The 21,460-nt window shown below is 42.3% G+C and overlaps 1 protein-coding gene across 1 annotated transcript; it reads right to left on the bottom strand.

The window, feature by feature from the left end:
* Positions 1–5,864: 5,864 nt before the first annotated feature.
* LOC120847799 lies at positions 5,865–20,274 on the bottom strand. Its single transcript, XM_040219676.3, has 7 exons — positions 20,152–20,274; positions 19,882–19,950; positions 19,235–19,309; positions 18,998–19,077; positions 13,888–13,987; positions 7,430–7,576; positions 5,865–6,310 (listed from the first exon to the last, which is right to left on the bottom strand). The coding sequence occupies exons 1-7, from the start codon at positions 20,272–20,274 to the stop codon at positions 6,119–6,121; spliced, it is 786 nt and encodes a 261-aa protein (XP_040075610.1). The 3' UTR covers positions 5,865–6,118.
* Between the last annotated feature and the right edge of the window lie 1,186 nt (positions 20,275–21,460).

Here is a 21,460-nt window from a genome sequence, read left to right as displayed (position 1 = left end):
CTTAGTCTGCTTTATCAAGATATTATAGGAAGGTCACCGGAGAATCACCGCCTACAACTTCTGGGTAGTGACTCTCTGGCGAGCCTAGAAACATACCATATTCTACAGTAAATGGATGCTGCCTCCATACTATGCTAAGTTACTTTCAGTTTCAGAGCCAAACGAGTTTCATATGCCATCCCACATGTACCAATAACGTGGGTACCTAGCGTTGTTAAACAAAACGAAGAAAACAAGCACCTTAAAATCTAAAGGGGGAACCCCCTTTCTCTATCTCTTGCTATTCTCCTGAAATGCCTCATTTGGGTCCCTGACGAAATCCTAGACCATTTTCGATCTACAATGGAGAACAAGCGACAATAGAATGAGAGTGCTTGAGTCTTCGGCTCCTGTTTGGGATATGTTTTCGGCAGTCGAAGGCACAAGCGACTACGAGAGGTTTCGCCGCAAATATCTGCGATATGCATAGCTGAAGGGTCTCCATGCATAATCAAGCATCTTCCGAAGCAGGACGGCAAATTCGTCCTTTCCAGCAAGACCATACTTCTTGCTGAAAAGCAATTTGTGATGCAAACGGTGTGGAACAACAGGGCACCGGAATGGGAAACCGTGGTGAGAAATGGAGGTGGTCGGACCTTTCTGCATTTAGATGAGCACAGAAAAAAAATATAGCTTCCATGGTTAGCCCGCAGAAACTCCCCATTTAAAAAAAAACAACTTTCTCTGCCAAGAACAAAACGGAGAGCACCGTATAAAGTCCAGAAAACCTATCCTCCATGCAAACTGAACCCTAGTATTTTCTCGCATGGACAAATAGAAAAATTGCCATGGCTAGAAGGAATACGTAAAAGGGTTATGTTTGTCACAGTCGAAGCTCGATAATTAAGACCTCATAGGGACAGCAAAACGCTTCAAATTTAACGAAGTTCAAATTAAAAATACGCACTTAGATTGTAAGTTTTTTTTATTTGATAGTCTCCCAGGAAAAGTTGTTAATTTTTCCTTGCGTCTACTAAAAGAAAAGGAGCATTAACTCTGCTTTGTAAATAGCATACCTTTCTTAGGAAGCCTTCAGCAGTTTCTTTGCTACGGAAAAAAAAAAGTTCATGGTGCCACAAGCAGGTTTTGCGTCAGCGACACTCGGTCACTTGGCACAGATACCAATGTGGTCGTTTCACTTGCACAACTTCACTGTCCGAAAGCGGACCACAGACCACGGCATGTTTGTTGACGTAAATATATTAGGTGGGAAAACATCTCATAAGGCTGGGTGATGCCTCAAACAAAACGTTGAAGACTGCACCTCAAAAGTGAGTGCCACGCAAGACGGAAGCGCTCTTTGTCTGTACAGATATAAACTTGAGCGGGAGCTTAGGAATGACTAGGCTGCCTTTGTGCGAGCCATTATAGGATTACTTGACTCGAGATCTGTCAAAGAAAAAATGAAAGAAAGACTGGTGCCTCCCTCTCCGTACAGGTCCGTGTTGAGGAGCATCAGCGCGCAAGTCAGCGTGTGCACCGCATCTGCAACAAGTGGTCGGCAAGCTCAAGGCCTGTTCACACGTACACCGCAGCAGTGTTAGTCAGTGCTGGAAATAGCGCTAACTATGCCGATGCAGTGACGGCTTCATACTATCTTGATGATAAAACACTTTTAAAATGCTGCATCGGTGCTAAGTTGCGTTCGAATTGGCACTGCACTGTCCCTAGTGTTGATTTAGTGCTGCGACGTACGCTTCAGCGGTTTTAACAAACGCGAGAACAGTCTTCACGTCGGACAAGAGCCTGCAGTAGTGCTCACCCTGCGACTTGAAGGCTCCCGGGTTGGCGTCGAGGTAGCGCTTGGAGAAGTGCACGAGCACGCGCTCCCGCTCCTGCGTCTCGCCGATCAGGCAGAACCGGTGCAGGAACATGCGCAGGGCGGCATCCAGTGGCCGCTGATTGAAGTCGAAGAATTTGAGGTACTCCTCGGCTACCACCCGGGCGAATTCGTTGCTGACAGCAAAAAGAAACGAAAGGGTGCGGTGTCAGGTCGGGGATCGGTGAAGTTACGCCATACACCGCGAGAACTTTCTAGTGCAACGCGGTCAAAGCTAAAGACGCCCATGCACTTGTACACCTTGAATGCTGGTCAGAGCTATGAAGGCAAGCTCTTGACTTCTCCTAAATTGCAACATCAAGTTGTCTTAAGACAAAGACAGATTGAGACACGCATAATGATGGTGAAATCAATCAATGAAAAGCCTTTGAACTAGCAAAGACAAAAAAAAAGAAGATGAAATGGAGCTTGTGCTTTGACAGACCAAGCCAACTAGGCAATAACACAAAAGTGCATTTGCTGTATTGTATCACAGCATTGTGATGAGCCGAAGTGGTGTTTGAGGCACCTTTTAGAGCTGTCGTGTTTATGGTTCTGCTTCCATCATCGGCTGCCTCATTAAGAGGTGTGGAGCAGCAAGCAAGTTGATTTGGAAGCCCAGATTTGCATCCAAAAGCTGCCAGAAGTGCATTGTGGAGTAGAAAATTTGGGGCACATGTATGTCCTTTGTTATTATCAACTTCCTGCATTCATACTTAAAAAAGAGAGTGCCTTTTCTACTTTGCTAGTCCAGCATGCCCAAGAGCTACCACCATTAAAATGTCAAGCATTTAATTAACTGAAATCCAATATATAAAATTGATAGCATTGGTTTCAAGCAGCCTCTTAGGATCAGGAGGTGTTCAGAGACAAATGATCACATAGATTTATGAAACATGTGTATGTATGTGTGGAAAACGCAGTGCCATGTTATTGTTTTCCACAAACGTTTTCTTGTGTATTTTGTAATCATGTTTGTCACGTGTGAAGCACGTGCATATCTTTTCTTTTCTTGTGATTGTGTGCTTTTTCGTTTTGGCACGTGGCGTGTTCGAACCTTGTCTTTTTCAGAGTAGATAAACCTCGGAGTTGTTCAGCCACCACCGGATGCCTGTCTGAACTCGCGACAGGTTCGGCCACGTCGTAAGAGTATGGTGCATTTAAAATTTTGATAATTGAAGCAAAATCAATGAACATTCAAGAGGAATAATTTTGAAAAAGAATCATTACGAGTATGAAATAAAGAGTCTTTTCACAAATTGTAAAACCTGGAATAAAGCGGAAAAATTTATATTCAAATAAATAAAAAGTTTTGATCATCAAGCAGCGCACGGCAAGAGCAGTTAGCTGTTAAATTTAAAGGCAATAATATATCAGCATAAAATTGTTAGTGAGTCAATAAACTGTGGATATTCAATGCTAAAGCTAATTACCCATTTAAAAAACTTTGCTTACTCACTGTATAATATAAATAGTCTTAGGTCAACTTAAAAGCAGCAAAGAAAATTGGGAATCTGACCAAAACAAGAACTTGTTAAGCCACATCAAGTTGGTAGCACAGAAAAACAATTTCACAACGCCCACATGCAAAACCTCTCAGTTATGACTAAGTATGTGCACCAGGCCACCGCCAAGAATTCTAGATATTTCTAGAATAACACGGTATCACTATTTTAAATTCAAACAAAAAAAAGAAAGAAGAAACGATGCACGCGCGCTGTACTTCGTTAAGTCGTTTCCCCTACTTGCCCAGCTCCGCTCCGGGGCAGCTGTAGAACAAAGGGCCGCCAGTCGAAAAGAGTCTGCGAGATGGCGCCCGTTTTCCATCAATAATAATAAAAAGTAGTTTTGCTCATCGTACTCATCACTATTCATAAGCCTTTTTCTTCTTCTTCTTCAACATCAAGATCTAACGATTTTACGGCTATCCTAGCTGCTATTAGTTCCCGAGCTGCGCTCGGTAACGTAAAAGCAGCAGACGAGGTCAATCGTCATTTGGCGTTTACAGAGGAGTGGGCGCGACTGAAGGCTGACGCACACGTGCGAAAAAAACCACAAAATATCAAAAAAAAAAAAAAAAAAGGTCGGATTATGCGAAAATTGTTTTACGCGATTTTCCACGAAAGAGCGTGTTCAAGGAACGCAAATCGCTAATAAGGTTTCGTTAAAAGCATACACGCGAGTTCGAGTTCTGTACCGCAAATACCCATGTGTTATTAAAAAAAAAATATATGTGTAAAAGTTTTTTTATAAGTTAAGGTTTTTAGTGCGATTTTCGGTTGGTTTTTGACACACGTGGTACCAACTTACGCAACATTTGTCATACGACACGCAGTGTAACTTACGCTACGATTTGTGAAGGCAGCGCGGGCTGCGTGTGAGGTTCACGCAATCCGCGCAGCGGCTGCGGAGCGATTGCTCTGCAAATGTCGCTTCCCCGCCTTGCACAGCTGCCACGCGTGAAGCACCGCCAACGCAGACACAGCAAGGTAAGCGTTCTGGCGCAGTTAAGCGTAGAAATTGCATATCCGCTATTGTCACCACACGCCAGAATCGCCTGCGTTTCCTTCAGCGCCGACGACACAAAACACTGGAAGGGCCGTTTGCGTGCACGTTTGTGACTGCTCAAAACACTCGAGCATGTAGCGCTTCTGGACCGCTCCGAATCCACCGAGGGAATTCCCCATTAGTTAGTAGCGCACAAGAAAGTATGTGTGTGTGACGATATCCTTGGAGGGTCTTACCCTATGTAGGAGCTTGCACCATGGAAGTAGCCTCCAACACTCAAGAACTAGCATCGAAAATTTTCTGAATAGTAGATGCTGCAAGATTCGACCTCCATATGCACTTTGGTGCAGCGACGCTACACTCTGTCGTAGCTTAACTTGCAGCACATGAAAGTTACAGGCACGAGGTCATTGCCTTGGGAGGCACTGGTTCCGTAAGTAAAGCTCATCAATAGAGGCAGTTTTCGTGGACTATAAGCTTGCAGTCGTATGGTTCCCTGCATTCTGTTTAAGCGTTGTGGATGCCTGGTCCTTACCTGCTGTGTGAGCGCAGGGGACAGTGGATAAACAAAAACAATGTGCCTACACACTATGCTTCGCACACCCCCGAGCTGATGGCAGGGTGAGAGCTAGCTACATGCCCACCGAACCAATCATCACCCAACCTTGCTCCCTGCGCATGGGTATGGGAGTGGGCGTGATCATGTGGCGAAAGATGAGACTGGTGTAATGAGCGAACAGCTTCGACCGTATTGTCAGCTTTAGGGTGAATGGAGTATCGCAACTGTAGTACTTGAGGCCAATATCAGCAGCCTCATAGCTTTCTGGATTCATTTTTTTTAATGCAAAAGCATTAACTGTTTTCTGGAGCGAGCCGATGTTTGACGACGCCAAACGGCAGATAAATTGCCAAAGCCGCAATTTGAGGTATTTCAGCTTTGAAACCACGCAAACGCCATGCAAAACGGCAGTGCTATGAAGCTGCCGTGCGTCAGTTTCAATTAGAGTACCCCAATCGCGCTGCGTGCCCGCGCCAGAGCAGAAACGGTCGAGGCGCCCACTGATCCTCTCGGCACCTCAGCCGTTCCTGCTCCGGCACGGGCACACAGCGCCGAAAGGGTCAGAAGCAGCCTCGGTGCCGAGAAAATCAGAAGCAGCCGCGGCATGAAGAACGGCATTCATGCTTTTGCATAAGTGCTTAGGTGTATTTCGAGCCTTTTTACAAGATAATCAAATATGTAACATTTATTTCATCAGCACAATGAGAGAGTTGATTGGTGCAACTCCAGCCACCATAAACATAAGAAAAATTGCATAGATCAAAAGAAACTATATTCTGCAGAGCAAAAACAGCCACAAACAAGGAGTTTGGATATTATACATCATTTTCGCATTACTGTGACCTTCCACATCCAGATAAACCATATCCTCAGAGATATCACGATATCACATCTGCACTTTATTGTAGCCATCTATCGATAGCATTGTGCATGATATACTATAGACAGTGTCACCCAAAAAATAGCTTACTATAAGACAAGTCTTCATTGAAGGTACTTCCACAAATGTTAAAAAAAGGAAATATGTCGTACTAAAATTTTTTGAAGTATCAGAATCCGCCATCTATCAATAACATGTTCATCATTTACTATAACCCTAAAGTAGCTTGCTATTAGACAAGTCTTCATTGAAGATACGGGACTTCCATAAATGTTAAGGAATAAAATATGTCGCACTTAAATTTCGCAAAGTATCAGAATCCAATCAGCCAAAGAATCCAGAGAAAGAAGCCAACCACACTCGACCAAAATCCCTTGATGCTGTCTATCCTTTGCCTTAATTCGGGGTCAGAGTTCATGAAGTTGTTCACAATGTTCCTCTTGAGGTCCTGCTGCCAGAACTTTGGCTTTCCGTCCCCGAGCTGAAGAAGGCACACGTCCATAATCTGAAAAGTCGGACAACGGTTATTGCACTTATTGCGCATTCATCCAGTCAACACCACGCCCATCTGACACTGTATCGGCGAGTCTTGCTACAGGTTTGATAACTGCAATTCTGCAGGGCTGAAAAATCCTGGTGGCTGATGGAGGAATTACTATTGGGTTCCCCAAAGTATCCCAATAGGTTCCTTAAGCTGTTCCTGCCCCTAGGTGCACATTTCTGCAGTTTCAGCACTATTTCAGCAGATCTGAGCCCTCCACTGATGCATAGCTATGAGCCAAACAATCCGTGGTACTATGTGGATTATTGTTTGCAAGGTATGTGGGCTTCTCAACTGCCTTCCTGCATCAATGCTGAGACTGGAAGCCTTGGCTATGAATATAAATTGAGATGAGTGTTCATGAAGATAAAAAAAAAGGTTTTGAGAACCATTGTCCTATTTATAAGTAGGGCCCTTCGTTTTCAAGTGTTATGTTTTCCAAGAATGGGGGGAAAGTGGGGTAAAAATCTGGTGGTATTTTTTATGCTCGTAAGTGGGGAGGCATAGGGATTCTCTAGAAACTATTACGGAACTCTCTGCGTTATATATAAAGATCAACAACTATAATTTACAAAGAGTATTGATTGCTTTTAGGTCATGGAAGGTTTGATTTACACAAACAAGTCATTAATGTGTAAATAATCGGATTAAAACATGGCACAAGAGCCCATTTGGTCAATTCGATTTTCAGCAAATTTTTGTTGACAAACATAAGTGTCTGTATGAGTAGAATTTGTCCCGATAAAGCTATCCAGTCTTCAGACGTATCCTAACTGAGAGAATGGTTTCTCAGTATCAAAGCTTTCATTGGCAACGCTTAGCAAGGTCAGCGTGGCATTCGGTAGTCTGGGATGGCACTTCTGTCATGCGTGCTTTCAACAAGTTCCATTAATGATCTCCACATTTCTACATCGCCAAAAACACTAAAATCATAAAATTTTTGTTCCAAATTCAATAAAAAATTGGGTGTAAATACAGAAAAATATCAGGTTTTACCCGAAAACAAAGGGCCCATGGTACTGTGACAGTGCAGAGTCGAACGAGAAAGTGAGGAGTAAGTGAGGGAAGAGCAAGAACGCTCACAAAAGAACGTAGAGTAAACTCGGTTCCGAACTTGTCGGCAGAGAGCAGGATTATCTGCTTGGCCCGTCTCAGGGGCTCTCCGACGACACGTGTGAATGCGGCCACATTCTCGGTTCTGCGTTGCTTCTCCACGGACCTCAGTTTTTCCTGAAATTGGCCCGCAACAAATATTTAGCACAGACACCAAATGATTTTTCTTGGGCAACATTATAGACCATTTCACTAAAAAGAACAGAGAGGAAAACAGGCTTCTTTCCTCTTATCCGTATCCGGCGCATTGTCTGCTTCATAAACTGGGCGGTACCAAACATCCAGTTGGTGTGCAAACGCTGTTGAAAATCACGTCATTTCGGCAATATTATGCGCAAATGTGCGGATTTAGATGTGCAAGTTAATGTAAAATGTTACTATATCCAATAAAGTGACCGAACGGGCACAATCCTGATGTCACCTGTTGCGCAAATAAAAAAGAAAAGTGAATATAACCCTGTAAACAGTGCGATTGGTTTGTCATCTCTCGCAAAAAATTCATGCAGTTGCAGTAGCTTTATGCAAGATTGTTCAAACTGATTTGGACCTTTAGCAACTATGTGTGATAAGTCTATACCCATTTTCACCTCAAAAACCGTAGTAAAAAAAGACGGGATACTCGTGGAGCAGTACTAATTTCCCCCTTTATGTTGATAATCAAGATATATGTGGGTGAATATTAGATTAGATAGACTATGTTATCTTATCAAGACATATATGATCCAAATGCCAAAAGCATAGCTTTTTCCTCCAACAGCCGAATCTTGTAAGAACTAATTCGTGCCGCGTATGAACAATGTGCAAAACTTGCTTGTTTCTTGAGATGAAAACAAGTATAGATGAAAAAAAAAGCAAAACAGGTTTTTTAATATAAATAGCAGCACATTTTTTTTTCTTTTTTTTGGTACGGGTTTACACAAATTGCCTGTTAGCCTTGGATATGAAGACCTTATTGGGCTTACATTATCGCAGATGTTTGTAGTGGTCTCTATGTAACCAAAATACCCAACTTTATGTGATGTTTACGCATAGGCGGCACTCAGGAAATGGCTAATGAGTGCACAATTGACTTCAATACACAGTACACAGCAATGTTTGTGCAAGGTTGTGTATTGCAATTCATAAAAAAGTAAAAACAGCTACCCTTGACGTGAAGGTGCTTTCTTGGCTAACAAAATTATTTTACATATGGCTGGGAACATGGAAGGAAAACAAATCTGGGTTTTAATGTTTCTGAGCCCAGAGTAAGAAAAATTGTATGTTTGCGTGGCTTTTCACAAAAACCAAGCAAGACTCTTTCAAACTCAGAACTGTATAATCAGGATTCTATTGTCTGCTGATGCGAGAGATACAGCGGTTAAGGGTTGTACTGATGGTGAAAGCGATTACTATTGAAGTAACCAAACGAAAGTATGCTAGCCTATTGTTTACTTAAATAAGACAATAGAGCACAACAGATTGCTCCTCGAGTAGGCGTAAGTACTCTAGAGATGCAAACCACTTCACAATGGCAGCAGTGAGTAAGTGTTAAATGTTCGTACAACCCACGGGTACTGCCCAAACATGGAAAGCGGCCGGTTTGTCGTCCGCTACCAGGATTGGTTGGGTGCACTCTCCCTCTTTTACGCCACTCAATTTGTTCAAATGCCTGGATGTAACAAAATGGTGCCACCCTGAGAGCACTCAATAAAATGGTCTATATTCTGCAAAGTCTGTTACATTTCGTTAATATGTACACCTCTGTACTCCCAAGAAAATTGTCCATAATATCAGCCGTCTATAATAATGAGACAAAAATGCATGTATTTATGCAGTTCATCCCCGTAAATTTGATCTATATAGAGGGGTATCCATATTACAGGGCCAATATTAATGGGGCCCATATTAACAAGACATGACTATATAAGCAAAAATCTGATTTCATAGTTATGCAAAAGACTGCATGGCATATACTAATAACATACTTTTATTACGTAGATGACTCTGGCCGGCCACTTCCGCCAGCCACTTGCATTATTGGAGGTTTTAAAATTTGGCATTTTAAATTTCATAAAAAGAACATGATGTAGTGGTAATTTCCCAGGAGCTTACTCGGAGAGGTCTTAGAAATCTTTGAATAAAAATAATTAGCCATGAAAAGTTTAGCACAATTAATTTGTTATTTATTAAGAAAGTTCTGCTCAAAAGTACTCGAGCAGTGTCGACGGTCACTAAATTAATTGTCAGAAGGAAGCTTTGAAGCATCTACTTTCATTTCCTGCATCCTGACAATTTGGAAGCAATTTGGATATGCACCTAAAGTTTTTAATCCTCCATGAACTGCACCTGCGTGCTGCACTTGGCACGGCTGGTGAGCAGTTGTGCCTTTCACGGGATTAAGCCTTGTCTGTTATTCAAGCGGCTCTGCTAGCTATACAGGGTATTTTTATAGCCTTTACAGACTTTACAAAAAAATTGGGGGACGCTTAAGCTTCGCCTTTAAGAATGGAACGCAATAGCGTTATCGGGCCCCGTTTGCAAAGACTTTTCATATCAACCCGCACTTGTTCCCAAGCCGTGCAAGCATGTTCGGTAGGGTTACATGTCATGTCACGTCACATGACATCATGTGTGATGTCGTGTCCCGTGACGCACAACGTGACACGTGGTTGTGATGTCATGACCCTATCAACCGACTAGATTTAGCGGAAAATTTCAGCTAAATTTGTCAGGTCTCTCTTAACATTTCCTTCCATTAGCTGTTAACTCCTCCTCCCCACCTAATGATGAACTTCTGGCCTCTGGCTATGACATACACATTAGTATTTCCTCTTTCGCAAGCCTTCTCTCTCTCTCTCTTCGGCTAAATATGGCAGGAAAATTTTCGGCTAAATTTGGCGAGAAATCTTTCCGCTAGGTTCGATGGGAAATTTTTCCGCTAAATTTGGTGGGAAATTTTCCTCTAAATTTGGCTGCAAATTTTCGCGCCAAATTTAGCGGGTTGACAGGGTCATGACATCACAGTGCACACAGCATTATGGGATTTTATGGCCCCACCGACACCAACACCGGATTTTCTGCGGCACAAGCTTCTAGCTCTATGCGTTAAAGGTCGTAGAGGCTACGCTAATAATATGGTCTCGGCAGGCGAGTTATACAACCAAGGGGACATAAACGAAAATGTCGCAATAGGTTGGACAACTAACTACAATTTCTTCCTCAATTTTTTAATTAGAGGTAACAAACATATAAACATACAACTTGCTGAGTACCGTCGAAAACCACTAACTGGGTAAATTTTAGAAAGATTTGGAGTGCATGGTTGTGCACTAACGTTACAATTCGTACAACCGGCTCAAGGCTGGCAGTGCAAAAGCACAAATGACAAGAACACATCAGTATTATCCACATTTTTGCTCTGCGAACCGTGTACCTATTGCACGAGTGGTGACTTCAGTGCTTCACCATGCCCCACATGCTCCAAATCTTTCTCATTTAATTGTTTAGTGGTTTTTAATGATGCTCAGCAAATTTCTATATTCCGTCTACCCATAAAGGGACACTAACACCCCCCAAAATTGTTTTTTTTTTGCCAGGCCATTTATTATGGTGTCAGAAGACTACCCAGTCAATATTTTGCTCCAACGTCACATTAAATTTTAATAAAGTAAAAAAATGCAACTGTTCGAAATTGAACTTGTACAGGAAGAAATATAGAGGAGAAAGTCACCAAATGTCACATAACTATTGCAACCTTTTTTTTTTTTCAATGTATGTGCAGTTTTTTAGAAGCCACAAAAAATTGTCATCATATTTTTCTTTCAATTTTAATATTGAATATGTGCCTTCGATGACCAAGACTAATTATTTTTGGTGGTTGTGTCTAAATCATAGAAAACGGCACGTGACCACGGAAAAAAGAGTGAGCGTGACTTAAACCGGCAAATTCTTGATCGGCGGTTTTTGGGCAGAAAAGAAAATGAATTTCGAGCCACAAACTGTGTTCTGGGTAGTTGGGCTCTCAAATGTTATGTACAAATAAAAACATTGGCGGGCATAAATACCCAGTCAGTGTCCCTTTAAGGCGAGACCAGGGGCTCTGCCTTCAGCACAAGCTTCCTGCCCTTGCTAACACAAGTGTGAACGTGTAGGCACGCGCAACCAAAGCACAGCAAAAGCCAGCGAGCTTGCGCTGAAGGCACAGCTTCTACTCTCGGCTTAAGGGTGAATGGAGTACATCTGGAACAATATATTTATTTTCACTGATTACAACAAATTTTAGTTAATTGTCTGACTTATCGTGACAATTAGCCGCTAGATATGTCCTGTGGTGTCACACACCTCCTTGGGTGCAGCGCTCACGGGGGTGCAGTTGGGCAGAGAAAGAGGGGGGTGTTGCGGTCGGCTACGAGAGGGGGGGAGGGTGTCGCGGCGGGCACCCCAGGTACCGCCGACCCTAGTGACACCACTGAATATGCCCCCCTGGCCGTACAACTCACCTGCACGAACCACATTATTGTAGCTTTCATGGCTTTTTTTTTTTTAATTTGTGAGGCTTGAATAAAGCACCACGTAATTCATGCACAAGATGGTTGCACAACAGAGGCAGTAGTGTCTTGCTTCAACATAGTGTAAAACACCAGGCAAGTGCCCACTCAAAATTTAGAAATAATTGCAAGAAACTGGGGGATGGGCGCTTTTCTGGTCAATCTCTTCATCAGCAGGCATGGATAACGTAAATGCAAAAATTCTAAAAAACACGAAAGACTTGGTGAGCGTGATATTAGCTAAAATATTTTCGCAATCTCTTTCTAGTAGTCTTCTGCCTGATGACTGGAAAGTGGCAAAGATTGTCCCGATTTTCAAAAATGGTGACAAATACTCCCTATTTAACTATCGACCCATCTCCCTAACAAGCGTATCATGCAAACTAATGGAGCATATCATCTACACTAACATCATTCAATTTCTGTCAGACAACTCTTTCATCAACCCATCCCAGCACGGCTTTCGAAAAGATTTTTCATGTGAAACTCAACTTGCATCGTTTACTCATGACATACATGTTAACCTTGATTCAAACATTCAGACTGACGCTATCTTCCTGGACTTTGCCAAAGCGTTTGATAAGGTTCCTCATGGACGACTCATATACAAGCTTTCTAAACTCAACTTAGATTCCTCGATTCTGAACTGGATCATTAACTTTTTAACTAACAGACAGCAACTTGTTACCGCTAACCAGTCATCATCTTTTTTTGCTCCAGTCATTTCCGGTGTTCCTCAAGGATCGGTCCTCGGACCCCTTCTATTTTTAATTTACATTAATGACATGCCTATATCAATAACATCGCATGTTCGTCTTTTCGCTGACGACTGTGTCATCTATCGCCAAGTGACTAACCCATCAGATCACGTACTCATCCAAGATGACCTCAACCGCATCCAAGCATGGTGCAACACATGGCAGATGTGTCTCAACGTCAATAAGTGCAAGCTTGTGTCGTTTACACGTCGCTCTAAATCCTCTATCTTTTCCTACTCCCTTAACAGCGTTCCTTTGGAAAAAACTAATTCTTACAAGTATCTCAGAGTTCATCTTACATCTGATCTTTCTTGGGCTACTCATATCAGTCACACCATATCTTCTGCTAATCGCTCTCTAGGTTTTTTAAGGCGCAATTTGAAACTGGCCCCTCCTCACATAAAACAACTTGCCTACTCATCCCTTATCCGCCCTAAACTGGAATACGCATCTGCTATCTGGGATTCGCACCAAGCCTACCTCATCAATAACATTGAATCAGTTCAGCGTCGAGCATTACGTTTTATTTACTCAGATTATTCTTCTTTTACTAGCGTCACATCTCTTCGAACCCGTGCCAATCTCCCCCTCCTCTCTGAACGCCGCCGTTTAGTTTATCTCTTTTTCAAAAAATTTTTTACAGCCCGTGCCTCCGATTATCATACATCGTTCTTTCTGTAGGCCTCAACCGTCGCACGGGTCACAATCTTGATGTACTGCGTCCAAAAGCAAGAACCACCACATTTCAGAACTCATTTTTTTCACGTACAGCCTCCGATTGGTACGGGCTCTCCCAGAACATTGTAACTACTCATGACTCATTAGATTTAAAGAATTAATACGTGCAATCGCGTTCTAGGTATTTTTAGTTTTCTTGTTTGTTTTTTGTTTTTGTTTGCATACTAATTGTCTTGACGATTTTGTTTTATTCTATATGCATAATTTACTTTTGTGACATTGTACCCTTTTGTTGATGTTTATTGCATGCCACCATTATGTAATACCCCCTACGGGGGTCCTTAAGGTTTATAAATAAATTAAAAAAAATTTATGTATAAATGTCCTGTGCATATTTTCTCAGATCTTACAAATTTGATTTTAGACTTCTTTCAGTTGCACAGGTTCAACTGCTGCATACACATACCAGCAGCTCTTGTGAAGACTTTTTGTACTCGGGCGAAGTCTGGAAGGCACCCAGGGAGCGTCTGAACTCTGCGTGCGAGGTACGGGCCTCTTGTAGGAGCCTAAGCAAAGCATAATCATGCAAAATGTAAACTTGCATGAATGAAAATTAAAACACATCTTGAAAAGATTTTTTAAATAGACTCGACCTAGAACCATAAATAGGGAGTTTTAGAATAACATAGGCAATTTTAGTGCACACTAGCTCTAAATTTAGAGCTTGCGTCGGCTCATGCTACGCAAGGAAGTGTTAAAAGTGTTTCCCCATTGTGACCCCAAAACCTAAGCATCTCACACTTGTAGTGCCACAAAGGTACAGCAAAACGTTTTATTTCACGCACGAAATGCTGTAACTTGAGAAAAAAATAAAGCTTTCTTCTCAAAAAGTAACATGTATTATTGTTTACAAATATGAGAGTGCAATGCGAGCGGTCAACTGCGTCTCGCGTACTCACCTTCGCGCAGCTATGCCAAGAACCATTTTTCATGTCGCAAGCAGCAAGTTGCAAGTAATCGCTGGCCACCTTGCTGGGTCTTCCGAACCATTTGTGACGTGCGCCTCCCGTATTTTTGACGCCAACGCCAAATTCAGTTGAATTTGGCATTGCCGTCATTGGCAATACTAATTTGTCCCACGACAAAAGTCGCACACCAGTGTGGCTTCGATAAACGTCGATACCTTAAACTCAATAAACTGACGGAGGTAGCCACAAGGAAGCTCGTAATCATCCCATCAATCTATCCCGCGGCCGCGCGAGGTGGAGTGGTTAAGGATGTAACAGAGAAGTTTCAACTGCCCCTCTTCCCTATTTTATACAACCTTTACGGTCCATAGCTTTCACTGTTACCCCCAGAAACATACCCTCTCCTTTCTCTAAATCCCAAATCCCATGGCCCGAACTGGAAACCAAAAGAGTGGCTTTTGTCCCGACTTGAATGGTACGATGACCTGTTTCCCTGAACCAACCTTGACGAGACAAGCCGTAAGACCCCCTTTTGACAACAGTCCGAGGCTTGAAAGATAATTATGGTGTCATTTTCCCAGGACCATTGATCCTACGCTACTCAAATTGTAAAAAAAGAAATATATATACGTACGTTAATTTTTATTTGCTCTGTGTGTATATGTTTGTGTGTGTGTGTGGGGGGGGGGTGGCATGGGCACATAACAATCTGGAGTTTATCGGATAAATCCGAATTGACAAAAATTTTACCAGCGGGTGTTTTTCGGATTTATCCGAAAACCTGCAGCCCTATATATAATCAATATCTTGTTTGACATTTACATTTTTGAAAAGAAAATTCCTTTAGCTACATCTTGGTATGCTTCAGTACACTTAGTAGCCAAATTTGCAGCTAAACAATTTTTTCTACTGAGGCCACCTCATAACAGCCTTTTTTCATATGTTAAGGAAAGAGTTGGTTTCTGCTGTTTCTACCATGCACCCATACCAACTAGCCCAACTTTTCTTTCTCCTCCCACAGCTTGGCTGCAGAGAGATTCTGCCCTGAGCACTCTTTCTGTCACGTGTTGACATGGCAGGGCTAATTCGTTGTAGCATTCGTCTGGCTACATAGAACTTTGCAGAAAACAAACTTAAATTATGTTCAAAGCAATGCAGTCGGCAGCATTACCCAAACAAGATGACATAGAACAGTCCACATTTGTGAGGCTTTGCAAATGATCTTGCTTTGGATAAGGAAACTGACTTCATGGATACGGACTCTCCAAGCTTCTCCCAAAAGCCCTGAGCACTGTGTCACAAGTGCATGACCTGTGCCACATGCCAGATGCAAAATTGCTCAGCCTGGTATTACTTTGTGAATAATAATAAAGTAATGAGATGGGAGCCACATCAGACATTAAATGGTTCTGTTCCATGACATGCAAAATGTTAGCTCATACTACTTGTTCCACAACACCGGTTGATTCACATCCCTTTTCGAGATGGGGAATACGAGCATCAATATTGAAAAACTCAAACAGACTCATTTTCTTTCCATATTAAAATGTATGAAGAACTCTATACTTTCATTGTTCGAACTGATTACACAGAATTTGATAGATACGTTTTGCATTCGATTGATGATTGGTGAAGTTACTGAAGCAATTCGCCAGAATGGTAAAATAGAAAAAGAAATGGAGGTTTTATTAGATAATATAAAGATCTTAGTCGAGGAAAAATGCTTGCTACAGATTTTGTGTACTAAAACATGTGCGCAAAGCAGCTATCAGTGTTGACAAAAAATGACTGCTGAAAAGCAAGTCATTTTTTGTCTTGACTTTGACCAAGTCAGAGTCAAGACAATCCATAACTGCCTATCATTTCTGATACTACAAAGAACTCTTTACCCGAAATACATGATAACTTTGTGCCTGCATGACACCATCGATACACTATTGATATTATTACCCGAGACAAAAAAATATTGTTTTAAGACTACACAACACTCCACAATGACATGCATTTTATCCCTCTACTAGACATAGAAGATTATTCGCAACTCCAAAGCGGTAGTTCAAAGGTGGCGAAAGAGACGGGGATAGACTACCCAGGATTTCCCGTGCGCTAAAAATGATTTGTCTGCAAATGTGAAGCGGTTAGGGAGGGATCATATTACAGGTGACCGAGATGCTGATGTATGCTAGGAAAATGAGCATGCTGATATTTAGAAGTTGCAGAAACCTCAACTTGCGAAGCACTATGTTGGGTGAGCGCATTTTAGGCCACGTCCCTGTTTGTGGCAGAATATTTTCGAGGGTGATGAAGATATTATGTTTGCACTTTGCCTGGCCATTAGTGCTCCAAAAAGTGACCCGCGCATGCACGGTGACCATCGAGCTTCGGAAGAACAGCGTTCACAGTATTGCTGTCTTTGTGTCACAGGCTCGCAACTCGCTGCTCACCGTCTTGGTTTTAGTGTATTGCAACATGTAATCAAACTGCTCTATGGTTATTGATACAAAAGTTTGTTACCGCGGGTTACCGTACGGTGTAGCATTACAACCGGAAGCGTCATTGAAGCACAATTTTCAGCGTGCGCCAGGAGCGTTGCCGTGCCGGTAGCCTGCAGTAACGCTATGCCTGCCTTTTAACATAATCGGCGTGTTTAGGGGTTATATTTATGACTCTGTCAAAAATAAATATTTTAATATACCATACATTTTTTGTGCCTGATATTTGCAACGTTGCGGCCCCTCTCACCAAAAGTGACCGTTCTAAGCTCTCATCCCGAACGGCTGTCTAACACAGACGCGCTTAAAATGCTTCGAGCATTTCTTCATTTTCTTTGTAATTACCTAAAAGCAAGTACGGGTATTCTGTCTTTTGAAAGTGCTCAGAGTAAATGTGCATGTTCCTTGTAATAACCTTAAAACGCAAACCCTTTCACGATGTGTATAGCTCGACATACTGTTCGGCGATGAGTTTTCTCCTACTTATGGCAAACAGTAGGTTTTTTTTGCCTTTTAAAATAAATCAACGCAACTGCATTTTACTTGACTGCGGCAGGCTAAAGATACCTCTAGTAATGCACTCATTACAAATTATCATGTAGGAAAATTAACTGCTCAACGTATTGAGAAAGTAAGCGCTCCCTACGCGCCGTGATAACATTTCCACCAGTAGAATGACCCTTTCACTCGGGAAACCTGTGAAATTTCACTAAAGTTCGAAGGAGTTCGACTTACGGACAGTGTTGCCCAGGTGCTACACAAATATTTCAAATTTTGGTAATCAAATAACTTAAAAAGTACTCTATTTTATATTTCATAAAATGGTTAATGTTTACACAATATAAAGGTGAAAATATGCACTTTTAACGCTTTCATTAGTTATTAATGTGAATCAGTGATGCCAATAAACCGAACAAATATTGCACTTTCCCTCCGCCAGGTAGAGTCAACTACCTTTTTTTTTTTATTTATGTTTGTGCATGCGCACAAAAGTTGAACTTCACTCGAACCTTTGTCAAACATCACGTTGAAAGTTCGAAAAAGTCGAACTTGGTTGGCTCGAACCTGGGCAGGTTCCTGACATCCATAGTTTTGACAGCGCAGAAGTGGCAGGAGTTGTTGTCAATGGCGATGCAATGTTTTGCTCGCACCTAGCTTTTTTTTCTTAATTTCCAAACATTTTTTTTAGATAACACTCTCGAGATTTATTTTATATTTATATTTCACTCTCGAGGCTCATTGTACTGTATCAATTTATAAAATGTGCAATTACATCACATATTGCTATAAAAATGCCCCACAACAAAGGGCTTGGCGAAGAAAGAAACGAAACTAATCCTGTCTTCCTGCCATCGGACAGATAGAAACAGAGCAGACCGAAAACGCACGCATGATACGCCTTTCTCAGTGAATAAACATATTCATAGGGTAATGCATGGCAGGCAGATTATTCGTTACTCGAAAATTCACAGTGTGTGCAAATATTCACTGTTTTTCCCGAATATTGCGGAATATTCAGGAACTTCCGAATATGCAATTTCCGAATCGAATACGTTTCGAATAAGGAAAATATTCGATTTGTATTCGAAATTTCGATTATTCGCACACCCCTAGAAATTATACATCCCTGTCCTTCGTGGAACGCTGTTGCAAGGCAGAGCACAAGAATCCCTATTTTAACATGCTCACTTTTTTTCGTTTAAAGACCGACAACCAAATCGCACTTTCCACTTTTCCCCCACTTCCTCCTCTCCCCCCTTCTACCCTGTCCACCCTGGCCTGTTTCCTCCTTCCCCACGGTGAGGAGGATCTTCTTACTTGCAGAATCTCGGGTCTGGTCGTCGGCCTTTAAACGGCTTCATGCGCCAAGGCCAACAGCCCCTGCCACCGTTTCCGCGCCGCTGCCGCCACTGCTGTCCCCGCTCCCCTGATCTCCGTCCGCTTTCCTGATCTCCGTCCGCGAGAGGGCGAGCGGTGCGCTGGAGTTGCGAATAGTCGGAGCGCAGCAAACGCTGGGGAGGAGATGACCTCCTCTCCAGCATTCGCTCTGCTGAAGTGGAAAGAGGTGGGAGGAGTTTCCCTTGAACTACCACAAGCAATGTACTGGTGGAGGTACCTTAGATCAAGGTCAGTATCATGTAAGGACAGATGCTGCGGTCCAGTTCTCTCAGCAAACCTTTCCACGAGTTTCCTTGTCTGAAAGAAATGACAACAGGCACATTGTAGAGTGGACTTGTGATGCACGACTGAACTAAGTAATGAATTCAATGCCCCATTTCTCTTAAAGATATGCAGGAAAATTCTGGACATGCATAGACAGAAAGTCAAACGCTATACAAAAAACAAGACTTACAGTATCAGCCATGAGTTTTGAGATGAATTGATCATTCTCTTTTCTAAGGTCTTCCATTCGACGGTTTATAACATCCTGAGTGCAAAGAAGAAAAGAACAGTTAGGTCTTGGAATACATACTCCAAAGCACCATACCAAAAAAATCCCAAGCAAATGCCCAGCCTAGAGAGATTGCCCAGCCGATTGTTTTGGCTAAATATCCATAAAATAAAAGATGCCTGAACAGCGCCCACCAGTTGCCGTGAGAATTAAAGAAAGACAAGGCAACAAGAAGGCAAAAAACTCGGTCCAATGATGTTTGTTTGACCAGAAATTATATATTAGCTACAGAGCTTGGGATGTACAAAGCTGAAAACCACAAACACATAGGCACATGCAAAAAAAGACTGCATTAAAATGCATACTACTATATACATCAAATGAAAGCAAGGAAAAATGACTGGATTTCTAGCATTTTCGCGAGCCTTATTCTGGATGCACAGTGCAAGTCCCCTTCCCCCCCTTCCTCCTCACTGAACTTTCCCAGATTGCTCAAAATGCATTCCAGCTTGGTAGCTGTTGCCACAAAGCCATAAACCAATGGTAACAGCAGGTTTGTGTTCAAGCACTCGGCTCTGCTGCAAAATGTACCGCTCATAAAAACTCACCTTCAGCAGTGCTTCATGAAGACCATACTTCTTTTCGCTTGAGAACCTCTTGCATTCCGAATCGAAAACCTATAAAGTCATGGTACAACTCAAATCGGCACAATTGTCGAAAGACATTAAATGAGATAGAACACCAAGGAAATGGTAAGGGCTCTCAAAATAAGACACTAACCTTCCCAAGACTAAACTGAAGCTGTGCCTCTTTGTTAGCATGGCCTAAACTCGAGTTGTGACACAAACATGGCATCTATAACAAAAACAAGCATGTACCTGAAAAGCAGCGTCCATCCCTTCTTTTGCTGCTCTCGTCAGTTCCTGATCAGTTAGAGCTTCTGATACGACAGCTTTAGATGAGAAGGTATCTAAGAAATGAAAGGAGAATACACAATCCATTTTTATTCAAACGTGGAGCATTTCAGTCACATCTCACTCATTAAAAAAATAAGTGGCATTCTCTCACCAGACGCTTTCTTTCACTCACTTCAAAAAAATAAGTGGCATTCTCTCACAGCTTTCTCAAAGACAGCTTCCAAGAAAAGCTCATTCTGGAGTTGGGTGGCATCGATCAAATGCGCAAGTGATTGCTGTGATTCACCCTAAAAAAGTCAGAATTGAAATTGGGATGAAAAAAAAAATGAATATAAAACAGCACTAGAGCAGAAGCCCACACAAATTACAGATCATAACACAAAAAATGTTACAACGGAAAGGGCCATCAATACATGGTGTAGGGAGTTTTTTTTTAACATTTTGTCCGGTTAACCATTGTTGGGGTATATGAAGCAGTTGTTACTCATGCCAGTGCAGCATAAAAGTAAAATCGGGCAACAATGGAGCCAACAAAGCAAACACTGGCATTACTGGTGCATAAACAACTTCTTTTACACTATGTAAAAGAAAATAAAAACTTGCCACAAATACCAGTGTATGTAACACACCTTTACACGTTAGACATTAACCTTTCTGGAACTAGCAACTTAAGTGTTCCTTGCAACAGGTTAGCGCTACAATTTCCTACATTTAGGATCCACTTTATCGACTTGCTCAAAAACGGCACAGCAGAAGCTATGGTCACCGAAAGGGTGAGAACGGCAGGGCGAGAACCGCGGTTGTCCCGTCTCCAGCGCGAGCACCCTACATTTGACAGCGGCGTCTCAAGAACCTAGAGCGTGTGCGTGCAGCCAATGCATGGCAAAAGGTAACAAGCGAGTGCTGGACGTTGGGTGTTCCAAAGAGATGCCCTGTCGTTCTCACCCCAACAATATAAGGAAGGCATGGGAAGGTAGCAACCACTGCTATCTGGACAGGCTTTGTTATTATGCTGCACAATTAACACCCAGTTTCTTGCCCCCGCAGGTCGTACATGCGGGTCTACGTTATTAACTCGAAGGTGTGCTACGAGCCATCACTGTAAAGACCCTCCAGCAGATGTCTTGTTTTGCATCGAAGCACGATTGAGCATTCATATGAGAACAGCAGCACCAAAGCAGGAACAAACCTTGAGTGATCTGGTGTATGTCTTCTTGTCCTCTTCCTCAAAAACACTATCCAGTTCCTTGGCAAAGTCCGTGACTAGACT

The sequence above is a fragment of the Ixodes scapularis genome, unplaced genomic scaffold (genome assembly GCF_016920785.2).
Source record: "Ixodes scapularis isolate PalLabHiFi unplaced genomic scaffold, ASM1692078v2 PGA_scaffold3__209_contigs__length_174095766, whole genome shotgun sequence".
In the NCBI taxonomy this organism is placed as follows: Eukaryota; Metazoa; Arthropoda; class Arachnida; order Ixodida; family Ixodidae; genus Ixodes; species Ixodes scapularis.
This window is presented reverse-complemented; position numbering and strand designations above follow the sequence as displayed.

Excerpts from the sequence above, each read along its gene's own strand:
- LOC120847799 (XM_040219676.3), bottom strand. The coding sequence starts at position 20,274 with ATGGATTGTGTATTCTCCTTTCATTTCTTAGATACCTTCTCATCTAAA. Across the intron at positions 19,951-20,151 it reads GGATGGACGCTGCTTTTCAG|GTTTTCGATTCGGAATGCAA; the intron begins GTACATGCTTGT and ends ATGACTTTATAG. Across the intron at positions 7,577-13,887 it reads AGTCTTCACAAGAGCTGCTG|GAAAAACTGAGGTCCGTGGA; the intron begins GTATGTGTATGC and ends GGCCAATTTCAG.